Source organism: Hevea brasiliensis, chromosome 5 (genome assembly GCF_030052815.1).
Source record: "Hevea brasiliensis isolate MT/VB/25A 57/8 chromosome 5, ASM3005281v1, whole genome shotgun sequence".
Classification (NCBI taxonomy): Eukaryota; Viridiplantae; Streptophyta; class Magnoliopsida; order Malpighiales; family Euphorbiaceae; genus Hevea; species Hevea brasiliensis.
In genome coordinates this window covers 6,059,216-6,084,579 of record NC_079497.1, presented here as the reverse complement: position 1 = coordinate 6,084,579, position 25,364 = coordinate 6,059,216, and the positions used below count along the sequence as shown (strand labels likewise).

Here is a 25,364-nt window from a genome sequence, read left to right as displayed (position 1 = left end):
TATCAAAGCTTATTTATTGTGAAACTTACTTTTATTATTATTATTTTTTAATAATATAAATTCATAGAGATATCAATCCACCTTCCAATTCAAAAATTCACTCGTTATTAGAATCATATATATTTATGGACAAATTATTGAGTGTGACTGAAATACAAAATTAGTTCCTAGCACAACATTTTTTTATTTTATTATAGGAGGAATTCATTCACCACAAGCATATAAATTACAGTAAGAAAGAGATACTCATAATTATTTTCCGCCAAGAAATTTCATCTTCTTGGACTGAGACAAGGCGCAGATTTATTTTATTATTGTGCCTACTATTGCACTTTCTATATATAGCACCTATATAAGAAGGAAACAAAAGCAAGAAACAACACAGAAAGCACACATATCTCAGTCTTCAGGTATTGGTTCCACGAACATTAAGGTGACATGGTCCTTCAAGCTTGAGGCGATAGTGTATCCATCATCGTACTGGAAAACAACTTCCATCATACGAGCAAGGTTTACTATGCTGGTGATAAGAGGCATTGGGACAGCAGTTGGCCTCATGGACTCCTCATTCATATCCTTCCATGCATTGTCACACATCTTTCGAAGCTCTTCCATCGCCTTCTCTTTTGAGACACCATATTCTTTCATGTAGCAATTTCCAGCTAAACAGTGTCCTTCCTTTTCTTCATCTTTGCGGGCCACCATGTCATTTAGTAAACGGCCAAAGAATTTGGAAGCTTCAACAAGTTTTGGGTTAGTTTCTAGCCATTTAAACTCCTTAACCCCTGCAAGTTTTTCCACTCCAAGGAAGACTACTGGCGGAAGTAGGGAAAAACAGGATGAGATTAATGCATTATGCATGTACTCATTGAATGGTCGCAAATGGCCATCATAAAACCACTGTGCCTCCACAAGATAAGATCTCACCACTTCTTTGTACTAATCCATGCATATATTTAACAAGAAAAAGAAAAAGGAAAAGAAAATCAGTTCGTATTCGTTGATTAATTAATTGTATATTGATAGCAAAAATCATGGCGCTAGATATAGTTCTTACTCTCTCCTTTGTATAATTGATACAATAGGATCTTCCTTCATTGCCTTCGTCATCCCCCAATTCCTCAAAAAAATCTAAGACCGCCTTGTAAAGAATCTTCAGATAATCTGCAGGTAGCTGATCAGAGTTGCCCCTGGGAATTGTGAAATGGAAATGAGAGACAATATGATTCAGAGGAGGAATTTGATGCACATAATGAATAATACAAGAGGTTAATAATTAGATGGCAAGGATGTGAAACCTCTCCAGTGCATCTGTAAAGCATTGTAGTTCTTGAAGTGTACCATACGAATCGTATGTATCATCTACCAATGCCAGTATCTGAATACACTTTGTTAAAAGTATGCGAGAAAGAGCGAAGTTAGGCTCAAATTGAACTCCAGCTGATTGGAAAAATCCCTCGGCAATTCTGTCTCTTACATAAGGAAGACCCTTTGCAAGATCCAATTCTTTCCACCACCTGATCAAACACACAATTAAATAACAATATCAAATGTAAATATCATATACACATAAAAAAATATCTCCCTCTGATCTCTCAAACAAAGTGTACCTGGAGACAACACCTAGCTCTTGTTTGTGCAGTAACTGCACTCGATTATAATCTAACTTGGCAAACTTGAGTAAAGTTTCATTGTGAGACTCCTCTTCTTCGTAGAAATAGATGAATTTCCTAGCCTCTACTCGTGACAGGCCTCTGTGAAAAGGCATGCTTAAGGCATCATTTATGTGTTTTGCGAGATGTGGGCTTGATTGCATAGCCAGAGACTCCAAGAGTGCCTTGCAAAAGCAATTGCTTCATCTAGAATATCTTCTCCACGCATACTCACAAAGCTCGCTTCGTAAAGGCTAAGAATTCCTTTTACGTCATTGGATATGGCTTTATTGAACTTCCCATCGCTGTCCTTGAATTTCTTGAACACATCTGATTCACAAATCACAACACCACCCACTTCATACAACCATCTTTATTAATTAGTAGGTCACATTATTTCTTGCGTCTTTCCTTTTGACAATTGAACTTTATTAAGCAATAATATATATTTATATATGGAGAGATTTTTCTTGCCTAAATGGACCTAAGTTGTAAGATGTAATATAAAACATATAAAATACAATAAATTTTTATCATAAGTAGCCACTTACTGCAAAATATTTTGTATCCATACTGTCTTAAAACTCGAAATAAAAGCGCGACATTATAGAGATCATAGTCATTGTTAATATCATCGTGGACGACATTAAAAATGTGATTCAGTTGTTCTTCAATTTCATTTTCAAAATGATATGATATACCAAGACGACATAATAAATTGATAAACTCAATATTCTTGATCAAATCTTTCTTGGAAGACATTAGCATGTCCTTGACCTTTTCTTTTAGTACCTCCACCTCTTTAGTATATGATTCAATTTCCTGCATTAAGATTGAGAAATATAGTTTTCGAGTCAATCAGCTGTAATTATAATTAATTATAATTTCGATTATCAAGAATTACAAGTTATCTATATTACATGTAATTAAACAGAAAAAGAAAAGTTTGAATGTTGGCTTACGGAGTTAAACAGAGGAAGTGAAGCAAAGTCACAGCCCCACACGGTAGGGGGGAAGTAAGCCAATGGACGAGAAATCTCTTGCTCCATGTTGCTTGCCAAATGCTCTACTTGCGCTGCCATTTCTTTGAGAATTTGAAGACAAGGCCTTCTTATGGTCGTTATAAGGATCAAAACATGGCCATTTATAGAAAAGCATTCTCATTGAACAGCCAATGATATTTTATTTTCATTTTTTAAAAATGAAATTTAGACATTGACTTAGCAACGTAGTTAAATCCTGTCAATAATTATAGTTAAATCACATGTACCCATAACTATAGCAAATAATTGGGCGAATGATTTGTTAATCACGTTATGTATAGGTTCAACTATAGGTTAAAATGGGTAATTTGTTACTAAAAAAATTTCTAGATTTTAATTTTATTTAACAAAAAATCTCTCTAATCTGTAGATTTTTATATTAAAGAATTCCTCTAAATTACAGTATAACATTTACAAATGCAATTTTAACATTTTTCGATAAAAGGTATTAGTATTTTTGTGATAAGTTTAGATTGTGGTTAAAACGAAAAATATTTTTTTGAGTGTGAGAAAAAATGAGATAAAAAGATAATTTTATTACTTTTTTAATATTAAAATTTACTATAGTAAGTTGGAAAGATTTTTATAAAATAGAATTAAAATTTAAAAATTTTTAATAATAAATTAAAATTAAATAATGAAAGTGAAATACCGACAAAATTTAACGTCCAATTATAAAAATTATCTAAAATGGTGTAGAGTTTCAAGCGCTACGTTCGCTTGAGTAGAAAAAAAAATTTCAAAACAAGCAAGCAATTCCCTTATAGTAGGTTTATTATGGTCGTATTATTTTGAGTTGCACAAATTAATATTACTATTTTGTAGTTTAGATTCTATGGCCTTCTATCAAAAAGAAATCATCATATTCTTATCTTACTAATTAAATGATAATTTATTTTTTTTTTACATAAAATAAGAATGATATTTCATTAATTGAAAATAAAGTCAAAAATAAAATATAAATTAATATATTATATTTCAACATAAATAATACTAAACACTTATATAAAAAAATAATATAAAAATTTTGAAAAATACAATAATATTAATAGAGTATATATATTAATCAACAGGCAGGCAGTGTATTCTATTCTTTGACTCATTTATTTTTTTATAATTTTTTTTAAATAATATTTAAATTTAAATATTTTATTTAAGGTATATTTTATTTATTAATTATCTAAGACAGCAAAAGCTTTAAGAGCAGAATCTAAAAGGAGAAAAGCTGAAATTAAAGCTCAACAACAACAAGAAAGAGCACAAGAGCAAGAGCAATTACAAGAAGAAATGGCCAATAACAATAACAACCGCTCTGTGAAGGATCATGCCTATCCTAACATTGGGGATTTCATGCCAAGTATCACAAGACCAATAGTAGAAGCTAATAATTTTGAACTGAAGCCTGCACTCTGTCAGATGGTACAACAATCACAATTTGGGGGAAATCCAAGTGAAAGTCCACATGTGCATCTAGCACACTTTCTTGAGATCAGTGATATGTTGAAGATAAATGGAGTTTCTGATGATGTAATTCGACTCAGATTATTTCCTTTTTCTCTGAAGGACCGAGCTAGAGAGTGGTTACATTCTTTGCCACCGGGTTCTATCACAACATGGGATGAACTTTCTCAAGCATTTTTAGCTCAATATTTTCCACCAAGCAAGACAGCTAAGCTAAGAAATGAGCTGACTTCTTTCAAACCTAAAGATGATGAGAGCTTGTATGAAGCATGGGAGACGTACAAGGATTTGCAAAGGAGATGTCCACATCATGGGATTCCTAAGTGGATGCTTGTTCAACACTTTTACAATGGAGTTTCACCAGCTATTAGAAGTACAATTGATGCATCTTCTGGAGGTGATCTTATGGAGAAATCTGAAGATGAAGCTTTTTCTGCTCTTGATAAAATTGCTTATAACAACTACCAATGGAGTTGTGAGAGGAATGAGATCAAGAAACCAGCTGGTATGTTTGAGCTTGATGCCATGAATATGATTAATGCTAAGTTTGATGCTTTGACAAGGAAGATGGACAAGCTAAGCATGAAAGTAGATTCTTTAGCTGGAGGTTCTAGTAATTCAGTAGATGTTGGAGCTGCAAATATCAACTGTGCAGCAGATTTTTCTGCACTTAATCAAGATTTTTCAAGTGAGCAAGTGGATTATATGGGAAACTACAATCAAAGACCAGGTGGTAACTCATTTTCTGCAACTTATGATCCAGCATGGAGAAACCACCCCAATTTCTCTTGGGGAGGTAGACAAGGACAACATCAGAATTTTCAGCAACCTTCTGGGTATCAACAACATCAGAATTTTCAGCAGAATAGAGGTCCTCCTCCTGGAATTTCTAAACCTCAAAATGCACCTGCTCCACCTCTACCACAACAAGCACAACCAGACAAGACAGCTAGATTGGAAGCCATGATTGAGACTCTGCTTGTGAGCCATCAAAGTCAACAAGAAATGATTTCTCAATTAGCATCTAAAGTGGATCAAATGGCAACACACAACAAGATGTTAGAGAATCAAATAGCTCAACAAGCTAGCTCTTCAAGTAACAAAGCATTTGGGAAGCTTCCTAGACAACCTGAGAATTCAAGGGAGCATTGCAAGGCTATTACATTGAGGAGTGGAAAAATATTGGAGAATGGAGATAAAAAGATTGAAGAGAAAATTGAAGAAGAGAAAAACAGAGAAGGAGATGAACAAACTGAAGCTGAAGTTAAAATTGAAGCTGAGAAAGAAAATTCAGTGGAAGAAAAAGGAAGTAAGGAGAGGGAGAGCAAAGAGGAAGAACCTAAATATGTTGCACCTAAAGCCTACATGCCACCTTTACCATTCCCACAAAGGTTTCAGAAAGCGAAATTGGATAAACAATTTGGGAAGTTCTTGGAAGTATTGAAGTTTTTGCATGTGACTATTCCTTTCACTGATGCCTTAGCACAAAGCCTTCATATGCTAAATTTTTGAAGGAGATTTTATCTAACAAGAAGAAATTGGAGGAATTTGAGACCGTGGCTCTCACGGAAGAAAGCAGTGCTATTTTGCAAAATAAGCTTCCACCCAAACTGAAAGATCCTGGAAGTTTTTCCATACCATGTCATATTGGGGATATCAGTATAGATAAAGCTTTATGTGATCTTGGAGCCAGTGTTAGTCTGATGCCATTGTCTATCTATGAGAAAGTGAAGATTGGAGAAATGAAGCCTACTACCATTTCACTACAGTTAGCAGATAGGTCTATTAAATTTCCAATTGGGGTAGAGAATGTTCCTCTGAAAGTTGGAAAATTTTTCATACCAGTGGATTTTGTGGTATTGGAGATGGAGGAGGATGTACACATTCCTATTATTCTTGGTAGACCTTTCCTTGCTACTGTTAGAGCTGTGATTGATGTAAAAAATGGGAGGCTTACATTAGAAGTTGGGGAAGAGAAAGTTGAATTTAATTTGTTTCAAGCAATGAAAAAGAAAGATGATTCAAATTCATGCTTGAGAGTTGATGTGATAGATGAAGACGTCAGAGAAGTGCTTAAAAAACAACATCCTAAAGATCCCTTAGAAGCTTGTTTGGTTCATAACATCAAAAAAGGGGATGAGATTGAAGAAGCTGCAGAATATGCTACAATTTTGGAAGGAAATCCACCTTTGCCTATGGCTGATATTGAAAAGATTGGGGACTTGAAGCAAGATACAACTTCATCATCAAAGCTTGAAAAAAGTGAAGCACCGAAGGTAGAGTTGAAACCTCTTCCAACAAATCTCAGGTATGCTTTTCTAGGTCAAAATTCTACATATCCTGTAATTGTTATTGCTAAATTGAATGATTGTGAAGTTGAAAAATTGTTAAGAGTTCTTAGAAAGCATAGAAGGATAATTGGTTATACCATTGATGATATTAAAGGAATACATTCTTCTGTGTGCATGCATAGAATTTTATTGGAAAATAATCATAAAGCCTCTCGAGAGTCACAAAGGAGATTGAATCCAAATATGAAAGAGGTTGTGAAAAAGGAAATCTTGAAACTGCTTGATGCAGGTATCATTTACCACATTTAATGACAAAGAATTGGGTAAGTCCAATTCATGTTATACCCAAGAAAGGGGGCATCACAGGAGTGAAGAATGAAAATGATGAACTAATACCTACAAGGACTGCAACTGGATGGAGAATGTGTATAGACTATAGGAAATTGAATAATGCAACTAGAAAGGACCATTTTCCATTACCATTTATAGATCAAATGCTTGAGAGACTAGCTCATCATTCTTATTTTTGCTATTTGGATGGCTATTCAGGGTTCTTTCAGATCCCTATTCACCCAGATGATCAGGATAAAACTACCTTCACATGTCCTTATGGTACCTTTGCATATCGAAGGATGCCATTTGGACTATGTAATGCCCCTGCTACATTTCAAAGATGTATGATGTCCATATTTTCTGACATGATTGAGGGTATTATGGAAGTGTTCATGGATGATTTTTCTGTGTATGGTAAACCTTTCGATGAATGCTTATCTAACTTGTCTAAGGTTTTGCAGAGATGTGAAGAGTTCAATTTAGTTTTGAATTGGGAAAAGTGCCATTTTATGGTACAAGAAGGAATTGTTTTGGGACATCTTGTGTCAAACAGGGGTATTGAGGTGGATAAAGCAAAGGTAGAAATTATTGAGAAAATGCCACCCCCAACATCCGTGAAGATAGTGAGGAGTTTCTTGGGGCATGCTAGATTTTACAGGAGATTCATAAAGGATTTCTCTAAGATTTCTAAGCCTCTTACTAATTTATTGAGTAAAGATGTGGAATTCCATTTTGATACTAATTGTATGAACGCTTTTTGCAGGATAAAGGAAGCTTTGATATCTGCTCCTATTATGCAGCCTCCCGATTGGTCATTACCTTTTGAGTTAATGTGCGATGCTAGTGATTATGCCATTGGGGCTGTTTTGGGACAAAGGAGAGATAAGAAGGTGTATGCAATATACTATGCAAGTAGAACCTTAGATGATGCTCAAATAAATTACTCTACTACAAAGAAAGAGTTTTTGGCAGTGGTATTTGCAGTAGATAAATTCAGGTCCTATCTTGTGGGGTCAAAGGTAATAGTGTACACAGATCATTCAGCTATCAAGTATCTCCTTCAGAAAAAAGAGACTAAACCTAGATTGATAAGGTGGGTGCTACTCCTTCAAGAGTTTGACTTGGAAATTAAAGACAAGAAAGGAGTAGAAAATGTGGTAACAGATCATCTGTTTAGAATGAGGTAAGAACAAGGAGATAATTTGGGAAAAGAGCCCCCAATAGATGATTATTTTCCTGATGAGCAACTGTTAGTAATCATGAATGCAAAAACTCCTTAGTATGCAGATTTCGTGAACTATCTAGAGTGTGGAATCCTTCCACCTGACCTAACATGGCAGCAAAAGAAGAAATTTCTTTTTGATGTAAAGGATTATGATTGGGAAGAGCCATTTTTATTCAAGAGATGTGGAGATGGGTTGATTAGAAGATGTTTAGCTGATGAGGAGATAGGGAATGTTATTAAAGATTGCCATTCTTCACTTTATGGGGGTCATATGAGTGTGACAAAGACTGCAGAAAAAGTTCTTCAAGCAGGGTTCTTTTGGCCACACATGTTTAAAGATGTGAGAAAGTTTGTAAATGCATGTGATAGGTGTCAAAGGATGGGTAATATCTCGAAGAGAGATGAAATGCCCCTCCAAAATATATTGGAAGTGGAACTATTTGATGTGTGGGGCATTGATTTCATGGGACCTTTTCCATCGTCCTTTGGACACAAATACATTTTAGTTGGAGTAGATTATGTGAGTAAATGGGTTGAAGCTATACCATCTCCAACTAATAATGTTAGAGTTGTGATTAAATTCCTTAAAAAGTTCATTTTTACAAGATTTGGAACTCCACGTGCCATTATAAGTGATGGAGGTTCTCATTTTTGCAACCATCAATTTGAAAGATTATTACAAAAATACGGAGTGAAGCATAAGGTTGCAACACCGTACCATCCACAAACTAGTGGTCAAGTGGAGATCTCAAATAGAGAGTTGAAAAGAATTCTTGAGAAAACAGTGAATAGTTCAAGGAAAGATTGGTCACTAAAGTTAGATGATGCTCTTTGGGCCTATAGAACAGCTTTTAAAACTCCTATTGGCACCACTCCATTTAGATTGGTTTATGGGAAAGCTTGTCATTTACCTTTGGAGTTGGAGCATAGAGCATATTGGGCCATAAGGACCGAATTTTGACTTAAAAGCTGCAGGAGAGAAAAGAATACTGCAACTAAATGAACTTGAGGAACTTAGATTGGATGCTTATGAAAATGCCAAGCTTTACAAGGAAAGAACTAAGAGATGGCATGATAAGCATATTAGGAGGAAAGAATTTTAGGAAGGGGATGTTGTTCTCTTATATAACTCTAGGTTAAGGTTATTTCCCGGAAAATTAAAGTCAAGATGGTCAGGGCCCTACACTGTTATAAAGGTATACCCCTATGGAGCTGTTGAGATAAGCAATGAAACCTCAGGGACTTTCAAAGTTAATGGGCAGAGATTAAAGCATTATATTATTGGAGAACCCACACAAAGGGTTGTAGAGGTCTCATGGCTTGGTTCTCCAATCAGGGATATTTAGGTGATTTGGAGTGGAAGGTCAAGCTTAAGACCCTAAACAAGCACTTATTGGGAGGCAACCCAAGCGTATCCTTTTATAGTTTATTAATTTTCCATTTCTTTTCATTTTCAGTTTTTACCCTCATTAAACTCAAAAGTGACATTTGTTTATCTTTTGTAGCTCATTCATGAAGATTGGACAAATTAACACATGTAGCAAAAAGAAAGAATTGAAAGGGAGTAAGCATAAGCAAAAAAGAAAAAAAAAATTATGCACTTTATCCAATATCTGTGAACAGTAACACCTTTAAACTTGTGTTAAATTACTAATATTGCAATCTACTTGATAGCACATGTTTGATTTTGGGTCTTGTGTAAATTCTATGAAATGCAACTTGAATGAGGATCAATTTTGATATTTAGGACTGATGTGAGCTTTATTGAGGTGCAAAGATAGTGTTTGTTAAGTTTTACCTTTTAGTGTATATATAGTTTTGTAATCTGTTAGAAATTTACATGTTTTTGCTTGAATTGCTGCTAGTTTTTACAGTCTACAGATTTTTGTTATTGTTCATGCTACTGTTCATGCTGCTTAAAAGGTCAATTTCTATGTCTTTTCTGCAATTTTTGAATGTCTGAATCTTGTCTCAAATGCTGCTGAAAATGTGCTTTTGGTATAAGTTCAGAAATGAGACCATTTCATTAAGGGTGTAAAAAGGTAGTCACAATTGGTGCCTAAATTGAACCATGATTGCAAAAAGCTAAATGAACATGTACAATGCTTACTAAGTTTATGAGAGATGATGAGCTTAAATTTTTCAATTTGATGTTATTAATGTGAATTTGGTAATTGCTGAGGGTCATGATAGCATTCCATAGCATTTGTACTGTTTTTGGTAAGTAAAATCATAATTTTTCCCAAAACCTGCCAAAACTTGCTAATGATGTTGCTTATTAAGCAGTATTCTATGCAAATTCTGCTGAACCCTATGCTTAACCCCAAGCACAGCCCAAATTATCAGTTGTCTGTCCCACATTTTAAAAAGCCCAAAACTTCCGCCATTTTTATGAAACCCTCACCCAAACTCCCGATAAATCACAACTTTCATTCTGCCGACTCCCTTCCCGCACCATTTTTTCCGGAAAATTTTAAGGGAAGCTGAAAAGTCTCTTTCTCTTCATTAAATGGTAAGAACCAAAATGTGGTCCACCCACAAACCAAAACCCAAAAGATTTTGACACTCTGTCAAATCGAAAATGGGTATTCCATCATCTCTACCCACAAACCCTAACCCCAGTCCCAGTCCGCCGCTTCCCCAATCACCACCACCGCAAACGCCGCCGCTTCCCCAATCACCACCACTACCCCCAAGCCAAACACCAACTCTCATTCCGCCGACCCCCCTCTCGCCACAAACTGAGCCGCAAAATGAGACACCCGTTTTCGAAACTCAGTTCCCAGAACCAATACTTAAACCTGCGCCTACTCAAACGAAATCTAAAGGTAAAACTAAAAAGGCTGTAGGTAGACCCAAGAAAGCCCCTGTCGAAAAACGAAAAAGAGCGCCCTCTATTCCTTTCGACCTAAACTCTCCACCTCAACCTTCCTCTGAACCAGTCAGCAAAAGAACTAGATCCTCCTCGCAAATTCCACCACCAGCGGTCCAAACCCCTGTGTCTCAGTCACCCTTAAACTCTTCAGCAGCACCTGCGTCATCTGCCAATGATATAGAGGAGGTACTTTCTCCATTACCTTGGGCTTTTAGAGACATGGATATGAAAAATGCTTATGACAGTTTAGTTTCTAAACCTATTTTGGCAAACAAATATATGGATGAGCAGATTTTAAAAGAATTAGGCATTTATGACTCTGTATTTGCCTACTTAGATGTTGTCAACTGGACTAAATTTGCTACGATTAGGGAACCAGTGTACAAGGATTTGACCTTGGAATTTTTGAGTTCCTTAAGGCTGAATTTCAAACCAGCAGTACCTGAGCATAAGGATGTGATATATTTCGATGTGCTAGAATTGATAGGGAGTTAGACATGGATGCTATGAATGCAATTTTTGGTTTTCAGGGTTCGGGCTATAAAAATATTGAGTGGCAACAAACTATTTATGACCCTGTTCAATTCTGGAAAGACATTGCACCTTTTGGGGGTTATTATAGACAGAGGACTGCAAAAGCCTCTAGGATAGTTGATCATGTGTTAAAATACCTCCATAGGTTCATTTCTTACACTATTTTAGGAAGGGGACACAGTAACAGCATTGTGGGTGCTGGAGATTTATTTTTCCTGTGGTGCATGAATGAAAGAAAACAAGTAAGCACAGCCCATTTCCTAGCTACTCATTAGCACCAAATTGTCACAAAGCATACCAAAGGTAGTATAGTTTTTGGAGGATATATAACTGCTATAGCAAACTCCTTTAGCTTTAATACTAGTCTATATAAGCTGCTGCCAGTTTCTGGTGAATCATATATAGACAGCACAATGTTGCTACACATGGATGTTTGTGAGAAAGTAGGACATACCTATGCTTTGTTACTGACATCCTGAAGCTGGTGCAGACCCCACTACCTTTGCACCAAAGAACCCTAACCAACCACCGCCCACGTTTTCAGCAGACATTTTGTCCCTCTTAAGATCCTTGGAATCCAAAATAGCAAGTTTCACTGTCCAACCATCTGTTCCCTCACCTGACACCACAGATATCCTTGCTACCTTGAAGAACTTAGAAGTCAAAATTGATACCATGGGTCAGCAGCAGGTCAACCAAAAGAAAAAGCTAGAAAAGAAACTTAAAAAGAGATTTCCATCTCTTAAAAAGAAACAGAAGCAGCAACAAATTCAAATGCTGGAGCTCCACAACAAATTGGCCCAATCTTACAACAATTTATATCATTGGGGCCAAGATATGCTTCAAGAAATGAAAGACCTCACAGAAAATTTGAAATCGCCTCTCAAGCTTGGATCACAATGAACCTACTGCGGAACTGAAGCGGACTCGATGCAAAGAACAAAGCCTTGACAGCAGAGCTTGAACAATAGCAGCAATTTAGTATTAGTTTTAGTACAGTAGTAGTAGCAGTAACAGTACTAGTTTTTCAATTCAGTTTCTGTTTTAGGTTTATTTTGTAATCTGTTTATTTTAATCTTCAAACTTTAGTAATAGTTGTAATACTTTGGTAATTAGTTTTTATGATTATACTTGCACTTCTTTCCTTTAGTTTACTTTATTTTATTTTTATCTTCTGCTATGGACATAGTTATTCTGTGAATGCTTTTTGATTTAATTCTTGATTTAACTGTTAGATCTTATTTCTTTACACTTTTTCATCTTCTTGCACATTATTTTTGCACTTTATCTTTTCTTCAATCCTAATTTTGCTGACATTGATGAGTTGCACAATTTTCTTTGAGCCGCATATGTTTCACATCATTTGGAGGTAACAGCTTACCCTTTTACTATTTATGCTTATGGTATGTTGCCAATGCTTATGCTTTCGCTTTACCCTACGCAACAGGTTAAGCAACATCTTAAGCAGTGTAAATTCATACATTTGGGATACTTTTTCACATTTTTCTCTCTAAAGCTTCATTGTTAATATCATTTTGAGCTAATTTTGAAATACTTGAGCTTACATTGATTTAATCCCCAATTGTATATATTTCATTAATTGATTAGTTCACACAATTTTGCCCATCTTTGCATTCATTTTAAACATTGAGGACAATGTTTCATTTGAGTTTGGGGGTGAGGGCAAAATTTTTAAAAAATTTTCTTTCATTCATTTATTGCATTTCATTCATCCATATATAGATAATCCATACACTTATACATATACCACACACATGTCTATACTTATATACATACATTTGCATATAGTTTTCATATAGATTACACTTAGTTTTAATTTGATTTATGCATTCATTTTAGGATCATGCATATCATTAAAATAATTTTTTACCTTGTCCTTAGAGGATTGAGAATTGCTTTGAAGAGCAATTGAGCTTACTTTTAGAAGGGTTTAATGGATTGAAAGTTCTAGATAGGTGCAAAGTTATTAGATTCTTGCTTTAGTTTATATCTTCTTAGCCAAGGGCCACCCAATCAATTGCATTGACTTTGAGTGCTTAGACAAAACTCTAGAGTGAGAAGTAGCTAATTAATGTCTCACCAATCCTAGAACAATCTTTCTAAACCTTTCAAGGCGAAATCATAGTATACACTTGAAAAAGAAATGATCTAGGCATTCTTTGAATTTTAAACCCATATTTTAGCCTTAGCCAACCTCACTTCAAAATTTCCCTTTGGAACCAATTTGAGCCTACATTTATCCCTCTTATTTCTTTGGAACCCACATTAATGCCTAGCCATAAACTCAAACACTTACCTACCCTCCATGAGAATAATTCTTTAAGTGATAGATACACATAAAAAAAAAGAAAAAAATATATGTATAATTGGGAGAAGTGACTAAAATAAAAAGGCTAGCAAATTCAATTATGGTATGTAAAGTAATTCACCACCCAAGTACACAAAGAATGAGTTTGGGGGTGAATTGAAAGGGACAATTATAATTCAAAGTCAATGTTATTTATGTAGTCCCTCTAAAAGCTTCAAAATTATAAGCTAGTATTGGTAAAAAGTTGTAAAGTTCCTTCCCCCAATTGATTCAAAAAAAAAAAAAAAATTTGTGTGTCTTGATCTTTTAATAATTTGATTATTCTCATATTTTGTTACCTCTATCCTTTTCTTGTTAGCCACATTATCACCCCCTTAGCCCCATTACAACCCTTGAAAGTCCTTTTGATCTTTTGATGGTGTTTTGCTACATTAGTGGAGATTAGAATAGGAGAATTGCCTATGGGATTGTGATATCATTAATCCATTCATTTACTTCTATCATTATTTGAGACACTTTAGTTTGTGGATTATCCTATAGTCTATTTAGGCACGATTATTCCTTGTGACTGATTGGTTTGGGCTTGATGATATGGATAATTGACCCAAGGCTAAGCGGTGATAACTTTGGTAAGGATTGAATTCTTTGTACCTTGAAAGTGGGTATATGGTTTGTTGGTGGCTAAAGGTAAGCTTGAGAGTTTGGATAAGTAATTTTCATAAATTTAAGGTAAGGTACCCCAAATTGCATTAATTGTTTTTAATTTGCTTGAGGACAAGCAAAGGTTTGAGTTGGGGGAATTTGTTACACTCACTTCATATAGACATTTTAGGGTAGTTTTGCATCCATTTTGCCCTTATATTTTATATTTTTTAGCTCTATTTTAGCTTATTTGTTAATTTTAGATATTTTATATTTGATTTTTGTAATTTTGTTGTTTTTGATAGGATTTTGTGGCAAATCGAGGATCAATGAGTGCATTAGGAAGTGATTTGAAGAAATTTTGAATTCTTTAAGCATGGAGGAAAGTTGAAGAAATCAAGCTTTGAAAGAGCAAGTTAGCTGAAATTTGCTTGAGACTTTGCTTAAGATCCTGCTTAGGGTAAAGCGGCAGTGCTTAAGGTGCAGCACAAGTCAAGCATGAGCAGAAAAGTTTATTTTACTCTAAGTCTGCGGAGATTTGCTGAGAGTCTGCTTAACCTTAGCGCATAAAGGCGACTAAGCTGAAATTTATCGAGAAGTCGCTTAGGGTTAAGTCAACCCTAAGCGCATCGCCTAACGTGAATAGTCTTCTTGACTTGGATAATTTTACACCTCATTTCCTATCCACTCCTTGGCTCTTATTTACTTTTAGGGCAACTTTTTGTGACCATATAAATTCATCATTTCCTAATTTTTGCCACAAAGGGGAAAGGAAGGAAAAACAAAAAGGAAAGAAAATTTAATAGAGAGAAAGGAGGAGACGCCATTCCTTTTGGGGGAGGAGCTGCTGCACCCAGCTTTGGAGCTCCAGAAACCAGAGTTTTGGGTTCTCCTACCTGGGTTTTTCTATCTTAGTCCTCTTATCATGTTTTTCTTTACTTTTCCATCAATCGTTCTTGTAAATACCATTATGAGTGAGTAAACTCTTTAGATTTCAGAGTTGGGAAATATGTTTTAGATTAATTTGTGGATTTGGACTGGGTATTTCCTTATTTTACATAAATATGAGTTTTGATTCCTTCCTTGTGTGCTTGATTTACTTACCTAATGTTGGTACCCATTGGGTATTGTGTTAATCTTTGATTGAAGGACCGAAAGGTGAAAGTCATTGATAGATAATCAAGGATTGGAACTTAAAATCACCTAGATTTAGAAATAAACTAGGATTTTAAGAGGAATTAATGATTGGTTACAAAATTTAATGGGTTTTAGAGTAATCAAATAACATACGAAAGTAGGTTTGGTTATTTTATAACACACTTTGGTTTGCTTGAAAAAGATATCAAAGGAATTTAGAATTAATCACCTTCAAACTCTATTTTTCCCTAAAAATTGAAATGCCCAAGACAAATCCCAATTAATTTATGCATAAACCCCCAACTCTGGAATCACTTTTACCATAATTAGACTTTGATTTGAATTACCCATTGTTAATTTAGTTTAATTGCAAACTAGATCTAGAATTTATTTGTTTGCTATTTACCCATTCCAATTAGATTAATCAATTTACCTTGCTCATTTACATTTACCTTTTATTCATTAATCATTAGCCCAAATAATCGCTTCATTCATAGTTTGGTAATCAAACAGCAAATCCTCGTGGGAACGATACTTGATTCATCACTTTATTACTTGAGACGACCCGTATACTTGCGGGTAAGTCACATCAATGAGCCAAAATATTCTAAAAACTTAAGAAATAGGACTCCAACTTTGATTTAGGAACTTTTCTCAAATTTTGAGTGTAAGGATCTTAAAATAGGAATCAAAGACATTAACCTAAACTTGAAACTCTGAAGGCATAGGGTTCAGGAGTCTAGGTTAGTTAATTGGCTATAACTCACCCTACATAACCTGAAAAATTGTGATTCTTGAACCTGAGTGACCCTAAGACATAGGAGAACAACTCATATGTAGAACATTAGGCCTAAATATGATTGCATCATGTCAAGCCATCAAGACAAATTTGACTCTAGAATCTGCCTAGTTCTGGAACCATAAAGGGTTAATTGATCATAACTTGAGCTCTAAAACTCCAAATTGAGTGATTCAAAAAGAGAAATCAAAGTTTAAACATAGAGGAACAACTTCCATGGAGAAAGTGTGGTCAAACAGACCCTACATCTTAGCCAAATTTCTAGGCAAAGATAGGGGGACAGAATCTAGACCTTAAGAAAGGTTCATGAAATTATTTGATTCATGACATATAAGTTACCTAAATGATTTTCCAAATAACATGAAATTTGCTATAGAGCACTAATAGTGCATAACATGAAGTAATAAGTCCATAAATATTTAATAACACTAAATTGCCCAAAGTATACCTAGACTTATGTATATAGCTTGGATTAATTGGTATGCCAATTAAGGACTACAGATTGCAGTATTACCCACATGAATGATCATTGATAGACAATATCTGTCTGATATGATTATTCCTCTAGCTTTATGCCTGCCCATTGGCCATTGTGCCTAATTTGATTTCTGGCTTTATGCCTGCTCGCTGACCTTGTGCCTGACATGACTGATGTATACATGATAGATATACGAATGTCTAACTAGTATACTCCCGTGTATCCAGTCTTTATAGTCTGTCATAGGTTACTTGGGCACTGATATGAATTTAATAAGACTGAATATGGAATAAATGAGCAGAGAAGATCCTGATAAACTTATTTGCTCCCAAAGTTTAGTAAACATGTAAATGACTTAAAATTCATGAAATCTATATTTCTTTATGAAATTTTACAGGGAATAATTATCTTTAATTATTTAGTTATTTTTACTTTAATTTATGCACCACTAAGCGTTATGCTTAGCGCATTGGTTTTTCCATCGTGTAGGTACTGGAGATCAGCAGCAACAGTAGTGCTCTGATAGAGAGTTTGATCAGATCTGTATTAGAGTTGGAGTCACCTCAGCTGTGCACTTGGTAAGGCCCATGGTTACATGTTTTGTACTTTTTGTTCATTGTACATAAGTGAAAGATGTAATTTATTTTGGGACTGTAATATAAATTGTAAATTTTTGAATATGAATTTTATAAATGAAATGAAAGGTATTTTACGTGAATGAATGGTATGATATATGATATGAGCTGATGATGAAAAGAACAGATATGATGATTTAGATATGGTATTGAAATCGTAGTATGATATGAGATTTTAACAGGTGAATAGTAGAACCCGCCAAACGCTAATAAAACAGAGGAGACTCTGTCCAAGTCTCCATAAAAATAAAATGTCATAAAAAATAAAAAAAAATTTCAACACATATGATAATATGAATAAATGAAATTTAAATTAATACGGTATAAGACAAGATAGAATATAGTGCTCCAGCACTGAATGTGGCACGTTTTGCTCGGCTACACTGTAGACCAGGTAAAGGGTGTCACACTAATAGATTGAATCTTATGGGCATATCAGATAGTAGGTGAATTAAGAAAATGCGCTTTCTAACTTCTAAAATCAAATGTAAACTAATTACATTAGACATAATTTCATTATGAAATGCATTTTTGAACTCAAAATAGATATAGACTAAAATTAAAGAGTTTATAAGTACTAGAATAAAATTTGAAATTTGACTATTGAAAAAAAAAATACAAAGCTTAAAATTAAAAGACAATAATTAAAGGATTAAACAACGCTTTTAAAATTAAAATTGAAAGAGTAATTAAAATGATAGATTAGCTGATTGATTTTGTGTAGTTGATGTTGGTTGGTTGGGGTTTTTATGTTTGCTGCACTTCTTCTTTTGCAAGCTCTCTTGAAAGTCTCTGAATTCGTCACTCCTAACTTCTCCATGTTCTATAGATGGTGGTGGTTATCTGCTTGTCTCCTTATCTCAGCTTTTTAACTTTTTACTCCTAATCAACAGCTTCCTTTTAGCTAATTTCTTTATGTCCAAATAACTATCTAATTAATTAAATTATTTTAGATATCTTAATTTTATTAATAAAATAAAATTTATTTAAAAAAATTAATTGAATAAATTATTGATCTAAAATTAAATTTAATTTTAGTGTAAGCAATATCTGCTTAAATTTAAGTGATTGTCATAAAAAAATATACCAGAGGCATTATTTTACTTAGTGGCGGATCCAACAGGCAATCGTTGTTCAAAATTTTGCCCCATTAGTGAAATAATTATTTAGTAGTCAACTAGTGTTGATAATGAAGGAATCATATATAAAATGTTTTTAAAAATAAAAAAATCACCAAAAAAATTTGTATAGTTTTTTAAAGTATAATACAGAAATTAATTATTTTACACTCACATGATCACATCACATTGAAAATGGTTTGTACAATTATATATATATATATATATATATATATATATATATAAACATCTATTAAAGACTCTTCATATTGTCTCCATTGACTCAATTGAAAGTGTAAATAATTTATTGTACGTTGGTTCCAAATTCTATGAATTGATGATGTGAGCTTCGAGATCCAATATAATTAATAATGTAAAAACATTATAAAATTTATAAAATTGCTTCGACACCATAATTAATTATGGTACAACATTTATAATTAAATCATAGTGAATTTTTGTTCTTAGTGAAATTTAATTTAATGAAAGACTTAGATTCTTGAGATATGTTGCTATGTGCCTTTAAATATTTTCACCATATTTTTTTAATTAAATTTATTAAAATGATTTAAATAATGTAATTTTATGTGCAATTAATTTGATAAAATTAATTAATTTCAATGAAAACACATACTTTACTTGTATTTAATTTTCTTCATTCACTAATTATTCATTATCATAAAAAATGGGAGATTATTAGACTTAAAGGTCTTAATCCATGTTTTGATGATAATAAACAATTAGTATGCTACTAATCTACTTTGGAAGTGTTTGCATTAAGATTATAGGTCCCAAGTTCAAAATTGAGAAATTGCTTTAAATCAAGATTGAGAGAGAGTAATAAATTGAAATAAAGATTAAGGAGACACTATAATATAAACTTTTTCTTTTATCTTGTAAATCTCAATTAGTTGGTTATAATGGCTTAAGTCTAAATTTTTTAGTGTCTTTATTTTTAACTTTTTCTTGACCAAGGAAAAGTAAAATGAAATTTTTTACTTTTGAGAAATGAATATTTGGTTTTGAAAGTGTTTTCATTGAAAAGTATATCAAATTAGCTTTCTAACGGTTTAAACAGATCGAAAATCCAAGTTCGGATAAAAAAGTTATGGGTTTTTTAAGCTTATTTGATCTTTTGTCCAGATAGCACTTTGGTAGCCGAAGTTCAATTTTTAAAATATGATTTTTGGTATTCTAACCTTTTGCAGCCAAAGTAAGGAACTACGGCAATTGAACCTAAATTTCTGCAACTCGATAAAATAGGGTTTTTGGGTGGTTGATGCACCCCCAATGGTTATTTTCTTTTCAAAACTATAAATAGAGTCTATTTATAACTAGAAGGAAGTTACAATAACTATTTCTTTAAAAATTTATTATGTTTAAAAGATTTTTTCTTTTTAGAACTTGAGCTACCATAATTTATTATTGAGATCTTGATAGTTTAAGTTGTAATTTCTTAGTTCTGAGAGTTTATTCAAGGTTGTTGTGAGCATTTATCGTAACTTAAGTGTAATAAAATATTAAATTAGAAACTCCATCATGATGGAGACAACTGGATTTCAATTAGAAATTCCATCACGATGGAGACAACTGGGGTATACATATGCATCAAAAAATAATTTAATAAAATATGACAAGACTTTGGTCTTCATCCATATTTAAAGGGGGAAGAGAATAGTGGGATTTTAAAATCAAGTTTATTTATTATGAAATTAATTATTTTTATTGTAAAAGACATCTCTTATGATGTAATTTATCAATTATTAGTTATGTTATTTTGACTAAAATGCATATAAAAAATATGAAATTGCCTTAGTATACCTTTATTTTTATTCTCACTTTCAGACTTGTTCCCATTGCCCTATGTGTTTGCTGTGAAATCAATCAACTGGCTAACGGATTGAATCTTATGAACATATCAAACAATAGGTATATTAATCAAGAAAATGCACTTTCTAATTTTTAAAATCAAATGTGAACTGATTACACTAAATACAATTTGCTATGAAATGTATTGTTGTACTTAAAATAGATGTAGACTGAAATTAAAGAACTTGTATATACTGAATAAAATTTGAAATTTGACTGTCGAAAAAGGAAATACAAAGCTTGAAATTAAAAGACAATGCTTAGAAAACATGAAAAACATGAAATTGCCTTAGCCTGATTTATGCCTTCATTTTCATTCTCACTTTCAATTTTTTTGCATTGCCCCTTGTGTTTGCTATGAAAGCAATCAATTGGCTAATAGATTGAATCTTATGGGCATATCAGATAGTATGTGAATTAAGAAAATGCACTTTCTAACTTCTAAAATCAAATGTAAACTAATTACACTGAATGCAGTTTCATTATGAAATGCATTGTTGAACTCAAAATAGATATAAACTAAAATTAAAGAGTTTATATGTACTAAAATAAAATTTGAAATTTGACTGTTGAAAAAAAAATACAAAGCTTAAAATTAAAAGACAATACTTAAAGGATTAAACAACGCTTTTAAAATTAAAATTGAAAGAGTAATTAAAATGATAGATTAGCTGATTGAGTTTGTGTAGTTGATTTTGGTTGGTTGGGGTTTTTATGTTTGCTGCACTTCTTCTTTTGCAAGCTCTCTTGAAAGTCTCTGAATTCGTCACTCCTAACTTCTCCATGTTCTATACATGGTGGTGGTTATCTGCTTGTCTCCTCATCTCAGCTTTTTAACTTTTTACTCCTAATCAACAGCTTCCTTTTAGCTAATTTCTTTATGTCCAAATAACTATCTAATTAATTAAATTATTTTTGATATCTTAATTTAATTAATAAAATAAAATTCATTTAAAAAAATTAATTAAATAAATTATTGATCTAAAATTAAATTTAATTTTAGTGTAAGCAATATCTGCTTAAATTTAAGTGATTGTCAAAAAAAAAAAAATACCAGAGGCATTGTTTTACTCAGTGACGGATCCAACAGGTAATCGTCGTTCAAAATTTTGCCCCATTGATGAAATGATTATTTAGTAATCTAACTAGTGTTGAAAATGAAGGAATCATATATAAAATGTTTTCAAAAGTAAAAAAATCACCAAAAACAATTGTATAGTTTTTTAAGTATAATACAGAAATTAATTATTTTATACTCACATGATCACATCACATTGAAAATTGTTTGCATAATTATATATATATATATATATATATATTAACATCTACAAAAGTATGACTCTTCATATTGTCTTCATTGACTTAATTGAAAGTGTAAATAATTTAATGTACGTTGGTTCCAAATTCTATGAATTTATGTTCAATTTATTTATGAAAGATATAATAAAATAAAGATGTGTACTATAAATTTATATTACGTTTTCAATTAATGAAATATATTTTTTTATTTAAAAAAAAAAACCTTAACTGCTATTCATAGCCGCCATAGGTCAAAGACAGCACCAAAGTTTTTTTAGTAATTTAATTCGATCATTATGCATTTTGATGCTAGCAGAAATCTTATTATATTATCATTTATTTTCGGAAGTCTGCCAAAAATATGGTCCGAATTTTATAATAAGACGGCTAATTTCATTTACTTAAATGTGTTTTTTAATGTTTATAATTTTTAAATTTCTATGTGGTACAACATTGAATGGGAAATTTTATTTTTCTCTTTTCTTATTAAGTAGAGTTCGTCGTGAACAAGTTAGAGTTAAAATTAAATCAATTAAATTTAAACTTAAAATTATTGAATTTGTCATTCTAATTTAGTTTAACTTAGTTTAAAATTGATAATAAAAAGAACTAGATTTTGATTCCTCTCATTTTCAAATCTTGAATTGAATCATATTAGAAGTAATAATTCAATTTAATTTAATAAAATTAAATATTATATTAAAACAGTCAGACCTTTTAAATTCATATAATAATTATTATTTTTTTTATAAATGATTTATGTTGAATTTATTTATAAAAAAATAATAAAATAATAATTTGTACTATAATTTTATTTTATGGTTTCGATTAACGAAACGTATCTTCTTTTCTTAAAAAAAGGAACCTTAACCACATCATCCATCAAATCCTAGCCGCCAAAGGCCGTAGACAACACCCAAGTCTTTTGAGCAATTTAATTCGATCATTATGCACTTTGATGCTAACAGAAATCTTATTATATTATCATTTATTTGTGGAAGTCTTCCAAAAATGTGATCCTAATTTTACAATAAGACGGTTAATTTCATTTACTTAAACGTATTTTTTAATATTTATAATTTAAAAACTTCTAACATAAATATATACACCTTACGTGATACAATGTTGAATGGGAAATTTTATCTTTCCCTTTTCTTATTAAGTAGAGTTGTTATGAATGAGTTAGAGTTAAAATTGAATATATTAAATTTAAACTTAAAATTATTGATTGATTTACTGTTGTAATCTAGTTTAGAATTGGTAATAAAAAGAATTGATTTTGATACTTCTCATTTTTAAATCTTGAATTGAATTTTATATAATCAATAATTTTTGTTAATTTAATTGATAAAAAAAATATTACTCACATGCATCACTTGCGGCAAAGAGGAATGAGGTGTTAAATTCAGAGAGAATGCTAGGCATATTACTTATTAATTCATTTGAATTTAGTTAATATAAGTAATTAGGTTATTTTATATATATAAATGATTAATCAAGTCAATATTGCAACTCAATCACTCTTTAAATTTTGTTTATTCTCAATGTGAGACTTAAATTCTCAGCACTCCTTCCTCAAGTGCAATCATATAATTAGTACTTAATAATTAATTAGTATTAACTTAATACGGATCTAATTACACAATTTTATTGGGAATTGGAATCTACGACTCAATTAGTATTCTGATAACATTTTAAATTCAGATAGTGCTGGACATGAGGCGTATGCTCAAGTTTGAAATGTTTGCCAAATATTTATCATTTTTCCATTGATACAATTTTAACCACTTTTAAACTTTTTTATAATCGGTAAAATATAAACAATAATTTTATTATTTGTAATAATTATATAAAAACTATATTTTAAAATAATTTTAAATATAAAAAATAAAAATTACATATATATAAATATTAACAGAACCTATTTTCTAACTGTATCAATAAAATTCTCTCAATTCCTTTTAATTATTTTAATTTTTTCAAATTTTTTATACCCTTAAGGTTCTGCATGTGTTACGGAATATTTTTAGCGCTTGCAGCTTTAAAAAAATAAATCAATAAAAAATATTTTTTTATAAAAAAATTAAATTATTTTTTATTTTTTAAATTTTAATAATCTTATTAAAATGTGAAAATACTTATGCATATGTGACATAAACAAAAACATTAAATTAATATTCTAATCAAATAACGGAAAATATTTTTATAAGAAAAATTCTTTTAGAAATTGTTTTCTCTCATTCTTGATTTTTTTTTTCAATTCTCATATTTTTTACTTTTAAATACCTAATTATTTATATTTTCAACTAATATATCATTAATTTTTAATTTCTCACAACCTTTTTTTTTTCTAATCCTTAAATTTATACAAAATATTAAGTGAATGCTTTTCAAGGCAAAGCGGTAAGAGGTAATAAAAAATTGAGAATACTCAATTTTCCTTTGATTCGAATTTTCAAATAAGGAGAACTGACTCTGAATTTTTGCTTCTCCTGAACGAATAAAAAAATTTGACATGATAAGAACTGAATCATTACCTTGTGGAGTAACTATAAATGTTTTCCCTTTGATATCAAAATGATGACAAAAAACATGTCAATGACTTGATTATCGTAATTGAGATTGATAAATTGACTTGTCAATGTTTATGTTACTCCCATTGGGACCAGCAATATTATATAGATTCACTACATATTGTATTTTTATAGCAATTGAAACTTGTTTTATGTTAGTTGAAATACTCTCACTTGGAAAAGAATCCATTTGAGGTTATAGCGGAAGGGGTCTGGTCCACAATTTTATATAAAGATAGATCTTGACCTATTTTCCCTTGTCAAGAAAAATTATTTTTTAAGAATGTCATATCTCATGATTCAAATTCAGTTACCTTATCACTACCTTGTTAACTTATAAATAAATGTCTTTTTGACTGTTTTAAGTATCTTATAAATATATATTTCCTTACTCTTGGATCTAATTTTCCATATTTGTGAGAAGGATGGTGAATAAAAAATAACACACCCTAAGGTTTCCAAAAAAACACTTAAGTCAGGTTTTCTAGTAGCCTATGCTCATATGGAGTTATTGTAACTGATTTGGATAGAACTCGGTTAAGGACAAATGCAATATATTCTAAATTCATATACTTAAATATTCTATGCAATAATTAATTATGCTAGCACTTATTCCTCATTAGACTTAGAATCAAAAGTTTACTATATTCACAACCATCATCTAAAATTCTAACGTGCAATAAGGTTAACATAATTAATTATGTAATGAACTATAATATTAAATTATGCAAATTCAAGATTTATCAACAATATATTCAATATCTAATATTGAAATATTTTGTAAGACACACATACACATATATATGTCTTATATGCATAATTATTTACATAAAAATAACTCCATATAATTAAATTAAATTTTAATTAAATTTACTAATATTAATTTTAGTTTACCTCATATAATTTTAGAAACTCCTTTTTCCAAAATATAAATGAATTAAACACTTTCAATTCTATTTCTTAATCATAGGAACATTGATTCCAAAATAATTTTGAAATTACTACAATTAATTTTAATGACGACAATTAAAACTAATTTTAATTGATTTCATCAAATTAATTTATTTGCCC

At 31.6% G+C, this 25,364-nt stretch overlaps 1 protein-coding gene, 1 non-coding gene and 1 pseudogene across 2 annotated transcripts; 1 reads left to right on the top strand and 2 right to left on the bottom strand.

Moving 5' to 3' along the window:
- Positions 1–399: 399 nt before the first annotated feature.
- Positions 400–2,734, bottom strand: LOC131180203 (probable terpene synthase 6; annotated as a pseudogene).
- Positions 2,735–4,366: 1,632 nt separating this feature from the next.
- Positions 4,367–4,473, bottom strand: LOC131180532 (small nucleolar RNA R71). Its single transcript, XR_009149299.1, has one exon. It is a non-coding gene; the product is annotated as a small nucleolar RNA R71 (small nucleolar RNA).
- A 6,113-nt stretch (positions 4,474–10,586) lies between these two features.
- LOC131180057 (vegetative cell wall protein gp1-like) lies at positions 10,587–11,642 on the top strand. The gene is made up of 3 exons (XM_058147653.1): positions 10,587–11,066; positions 11,411–11,539; positions 11,583–11,642. Exons 1-3 carry the CDS (start codon positions 10,587–10,589, stop codon positions 11,640–11,642), a joined length of 669 nt encoding a protein of 222 aa, XP_058003636.1.
- The last annotated feature ends 13,722 nt before the right edge of the window (positions 11,643–25,364 follow it).